Here is a 6000-nt window from a genome sequence, read left to right as displayed (position 1 = left end):
CCTGAACCCTGCTCAACCCATTCTGCTCTGGCCTGGTCTGTCTGTGCATTCCCCACACTAGACTGTGCTCAGCTCCAAGCACTGTGCATTAGACCCTTCCCAGCAGCCATTCAGGCCAACTTGTGCTGGCCACTTTTTTCACTCTGTCAGTTCATGCATTCTGTACCTCTACAATTTCTTTAGAGTCATTTTATAGGTGTTTGGAGGGATTTATCTGAGAGCTCAAGTAAGTCTCTGCTTTTATTATTCCACCTTTACTCCTCCCCGAAGGTTTTTTTTTTTTTATTTCAAGGCTACAGTTAACATCTGCAACGATCTTTAAGGCTAATAACATAAAATCTGAAACTGTTTCCATTTATTCCCCTTCTATTTGAAAAAAAGTGATGTGTGCAGGAGGGCGCATCATGCATCCTCAAGAGGAAGGCCAGTCTGGCTCCAGCTGTGGCTCAGGGGGATGCTGGAGCCATCGGAGGGGCCCTAGGCCCCCGAAGGAGGGCCCAACAAGACTAGCACAAAGATTACTGTTACTTGAAGAAATGGAGAATGATCACAGTGGCCAGAAGACTGAAAAAAAGTCATCTCATATAAAAGCAGCTAAGCTAGCCTATACAAGGAATCAGAACCTTTTAAATGATATAAGAACATTAGAAAAGATACTTGAAAAAAAGGTACATATACGATCACATCCTGAAATGGTTAGTCTTGAGACTCTCTACTGGGCATCAGCACAAGAACAGGCCCCCAAGTGGGAGCAGTTTCTTTTAGGAAGAACACAATATCCCATTGGTGTTAGATATCAAAATCCAGCAAGAAATGACGTCAGAGATGTCACAGAGAGATAACCACAAGAAAGGTGTTGTTTTCAGTTCTCTGCTTCAGAATGCCTGATCAGGAAAGAAAAACTTACCTGGACATTGTATCAACCCAAAGGAAGTTGTTTATCTAAAGACATACATTAGCGTGTATTCTGTTACCTGTCTGACAGTAGGGAGACTTTTAAAATTTACTGGAAATTTTGTTAAACCAGGATTGAAATTCATTACAGTCTTTTTATAGGATGATGAGAATTGTTTTTACTTTTAATCTGTCATTTCATCAAACTTTTAGGAATGTAAAAGAAAAATTTTGAAAGATGATTTTGAAAGATTAAATTAATGGTTAAAAAAAAGAAAAAAGTGATGTGACCATTTGTCAACATCTTAGTTTTTGTGTTTGTGTGTGTGTGTGTGTGTGTGTGTGTGTGTGTGTGTGTGTGGTTGTTTGTTTTTTTTATTTTAGTTAAACTTCAAACTAGCTTTTGTACTGTCTTTTTTCACCCTCATTAAGGAGTTTCTTAATTCTTCCCAATTTCCTGCCATCAGCAAGGCATCATCTGTGTATCTGAGATTGTTGATATTTATCCTAGCAACTTTAATTATGGCTTTTGATTCATCTAGCCTAAAATTTCACATAATACACTCTTCATATAATTTAAATATAAAAGATGACAATATACAGACTTTTCCGATTTTTAACCAATTATGTATTCCATGTTCAGTTCTGTTTCTTAATGGCCCACATATAACTTCCTCAGGAGATAAGTAAAATGATGTGGTCCTCGTCTTTTTCATGACTTGCCACATTTCATTGTGATCCACACATACAGAGGCTGGAGAAGGAAATGACAATCATTCCAATATCTTTTCCACAACAACTCCATTGATAACATTAAAATGATAAAAGAGATGACATGTGGAGATGAGTCCCTGAACATGCAATATTTCCAATAGGCTACTGAGTAGGAGTGGAGGTCTATAGGAAACTTTAATCCCAATATCTTCCCTACATTAATTATTTCCTCTTTATCCTACATAAATTTGTATGTCACTTCCATCAGGTTGCAAGCTCCTTGAGGGCTGGGACTATGTCATTCAACTGCTCAGGAATGTTTCTGGCTGCTGTTGTTGTTGATGTGTTATTTCAAAATGTCTAAGTGTTCATGACCCCATTAGGGGTTGTTTTGGCATAGATACTAGAAAACTTTGCCATTTCACTTTTCAGTTCATTTCACAGATGAGGATACTGAGACAAACAGACTTAAGTGACTTACCCTGGGTCATACAGCTAGAAAGCATCTGAGGCCAAATTTGAACTCAGAAAGGTGAGTTTTCCTGACTTCAGGCCCAGCATTCTATGCCCTGTGCCACTTGGTGGCCCTCAGGAGCCTTTATTTAACTCTTCTTGCCTTAAGATAAAATATACATTTTGTGTGTGTGTTATTTGAAGTTCTTTACCATCTGGTTATAATTTAGGCTTTCCAGGATAATAACCACAAACTCTATGTTCAATATAAATTAGATAATATGCTGTTCCCTGTATAAAGCATTCCACCTGTTTTGAACTAATCAAGCAACAGATAATATGCTGTTCCCTGTATAAAGCATTCCATCTCCTTTGAACTAATCAAGCAACAAGAATTTATGAAGCACTCCTTTCACTTTGCATGGTTATCCCCCATGTAATGCCTAAATTATCTATGGCTTAGTTCATGCCACCTCAATCAAAATACATTTCTTAATTTTTAAAATTTTTATGCCCCTCTTTAAACAACAAGAAAGCATTTATTATTCATCCATTACACATTGAACACTGAATTAGACATTGAGAATATAAAGACAAAAATAACTTAGTTCTTATCCTTGAATGACATGCACATAGTGGTTGAGATAACTTTGAAGAAGAATAAGGATTTTGAAAAGTAAGTTGAGGAAGTAGTGCATTCTTTGCATGGCATAAAGCTAGTGTAAACTCAGTGAGTTAGGAGGGAGAGTATCATGTACAAGAGAAAGTAAAAAGGCCGGTTTGGCTACACTGTAGAAGGGATTAAGTTGTGATAAGGTTGAAGATTTAAATTAAAAGAAAAATTATGATTTTACATTTGAAACAAAAGAGTTTGTATATGAATCTAGAGATAATAGGGAAGTTTGAAGTTTTTTTGAGGAAGGAAGTAACATGGTGCAACTTGCACATTAGGAAAATCACTTTGGTGCCTGTTAGGAGAATGTATTAGAGTGGAGAAAGGTATCAAGCAAGATGATCAATTAGGAAATGATTGTACTTGTCTAGAGAAGAGATGATAGGAACCAGAATTAGGGTCATACCTGCCTGAATTGATAGAAGGGGACAAATGTAAAACATGTTGTAAAGGTAGAAATGACAAAATTTGGTAATCCCATGCATATTCAAAATGAGAGATTGTTAGGAGTTAAGCATGACCTCAGTATTACAAACATAGGTAATTGGAAAAAAAAACTATCCTCAAAATAAAAACAAAAGTTTGGTAGAAAGGAAGGTTTTGGGTTAAAAGATGAGTTAAGCATTGAACATGCTGAATTCAAGATTTCTGCAATATATCTAGTTCAAAATATTCAAAGGACAATTGCTGATGTAAAACTGGAGCTCAGGGGAGACACTGGCCCTGGAAAAGATATGCCTAGGAGTCATGATCATGGAGTTGATAATGAAAACCAAGAGAGTTGGGCTGATAAAATCATACACACACACACACACACACACACACACAACATGAGTGTAGGAAAGTAAGGGAAAAAGAACAATGACAGTGACATGTGTTATATCTCCAGCTAGTGACCATGATCTCATAGTCGATCCCGCAAAGAATATTAAGAGGTCAGACTATTAGGGGCAACCTGACATAAAACATTGTGTTAAAAAGCCAGGAAGAAAAAAGATATCTTAGAGAAGAGGGTAGTTACCAATGTCATACCATAGGGAACAATTAGGTAGAATAAAGTAGAAATTGATAAAGCCAGTGTTCCACTACCATAATCTTTGAGAATACATGGTTATTTCATGACACAATAAAGTACTAAAAAGAAGCTGAGTTGATTACCATTAATCTAATCTCTGTGATCATGGCATATTTCTATGACATTTCATACGTATATATATATGTATATATATGTATATATATGCATATATATGTACGTATACATATATATGTACATATACAAATATATATATACATATATATAACATATAAGACTCACAATCAGTGAAAATATAATATTGATATTAAAAAATAAAGACAAGGGTAGATAATTTATCAACCTGACATCAGAAAATGTATTCATACATCCAAAACTCACCAATGTTTCAGCAGAATGGTTAATAAAGGAATTTAAAATACATAACATTCAATTATTTTAAAGATGCATTTATGAGCAGAGATTTGTGACCAAAAGTTCAATCAGTAAATGAAGCACTGTGAATACAACAACAGCCATATGTCAACTGGGTGGGGGGAGGTATCTACCCTCTTTACTCAGGTAAAAAAATGTGATCACATGGTTGATTACTTTCTAATCACGGAGGGCAACATCCTCTCGTTATGGATATCCATCAGTAGTGTGCTCACCAAGAATATGTAGTAATGCTCTCCTCTGCTTGTGATACCCAGATTATTATGGGTTCAGCCTTGAGAGAATTTTGGAAACTTATATTTCTATATTCAGTAATAAAACAAGTTGTTCCACTGATTGAAAAAAAAATCATGCAGAAATCTAAATTTTACCTAAAAATGAATTTGTTATACTGAAAAGGATGGGGGCACAGGGAGGTAGATAGGATATTTTGCTGATACATAGAGCTATGAATGAGTGAATCAGTCAATGAATAACTATTATTAAAAGTGCATACAATGTGCCACACACCGTGTAAAAACTAGGGATGCAAATATAACCTAAGCCAAAGAAAATGCCTTCCCTAGATGAACTCATTTTCTAATGTAGAAGATAAATACATATATGATATACAAAAGGAAATTTCAAAGGGAAAATGATAGTCTTATTAAAGATTAGGAAAAACTTCATGGAAAAGACAGGATTGTAGCAGAGATTTTAAGGCAACCAGGAGTTGTAGAAAAGGAGAAAGAGCATTTTAAGCATGAATTATAGCAACTGTAAAGAAAATATGGCAAAGAAAAGGTATTAGTTCTTTTTGCAGGAGGCAAGATGGTGGATTAAGAAGTAAGTCACTCTCACTCACCCTTATTGACCTCTAAAACCCAAGAAAACATTGCCCCAGGAAAAATCCACTAACCACAGACCTAGGAGAAAAATGGGGTGGGGGTAGGATCAGAAGTGTTTTGGACAAGGAAGCATGGAGGATTGGTGGGAGAAGTTCCTTTTGCTCTGGTGGAAAGGGAGTGGTACAGGATTGAAGGTGTCCTGCCAGGCCAGCCACAAGGCCTACCTTGACATAACAGTAGGTGATCCTGAGCACCAGGATGGTGGAGCAAACAAGCACTGACACCAGGACTCCCTCATGCTTTGGTGTGGCCAGGGGAAGTGGCAAACTCCAGCTAAGAGAACCACTGCAAGGCAAGTGTCTTCCAGCAGCTGAACTTCCACATGCCTCACATTGACTCTAAGCAGGCTGGAGTCCTCTAGCAACCAAATCTCCTCATGCTTTAGTGAAGTACAGGAGAGCAAGTGTCCTCCACCTTCTAGACTGCTGTTCTACCTCAGAGAACTTCAGTGTAGCCCTAAGGAAATGTAGAAAAACCACACCTGACCTCATCAAATACCAGGTACCAACACTAGGAACCCAGCTCAGCATGAGGTAAGCTGCTATCACCTGAGGCCACAGGACACAAAGATAGGGACCAGGCCCCTGGTATCCAGCACAAGAACCTTGGGACTGTGCTCCCTGTGCTCCATCAGGAAAACTCAACTTTAAGAGGCAGAAAATAGATAAAAATAATGAACAAAAAGAAGAAACAGGCACTGAAAATAGATTATTTCTATGGGGATGGGGAAGATCAAAACACAAATTCAAAAGGGAACAACATAGTCAATACACCCATATCTGAAATATAAAACTGGATTATGAACTGATCTCAAGCAAAAAAAAAAAGCCTTCTTGGAAGAGATCAAGAAGGATTTCAAAAGGCAAATAAGAGAGGTATAAGAAAAATTGGGAAAAGAAATGAGAGGTATA

At 37.0% G+C, this 6000-nt stretch overlaps 1 protein-coding gene across 1 annotated transcript; it reads left to right on the top strand.

The window, feature by feature from the left end:
* Positions 1 to 404: 404 nt before the first annotated feature.
* Positions 405 to 842, top strand: LOC118847349 (uncharacterized protein C3orf14-like). Its single transcript, XM_036755813.1, has one exon. It carries the CDS (start codon positions 405 to 407, stop codon positions 840 to 842), a length of 438 nt encoding a protein of 145 aa, XP_036611708.1.
* Positions 843 to 6000: the final 5158 nt, after the last annotated feature.

The sequence above is a fragment of the Trichosurus vulpecula genome, chromosome 4 (assembly GCF_011100635.1).
Source record: "Trichosurus vulpecula isolate mTriVul1 chromosome 4, mTriVul1.pri, whole genome shotgun sequence".
Taxonomy (NCBI): Eukaryota; Metazoa; Chordata; class Mammalia; order Diprotodontia; family Phalangeridae; genus Trichosurus; species Trichosurus vulpecula.
Note: the sequence above shows the minus strand (reverse complement) of the source record. Positions and strands in the feature narration are given on the sequence as shown.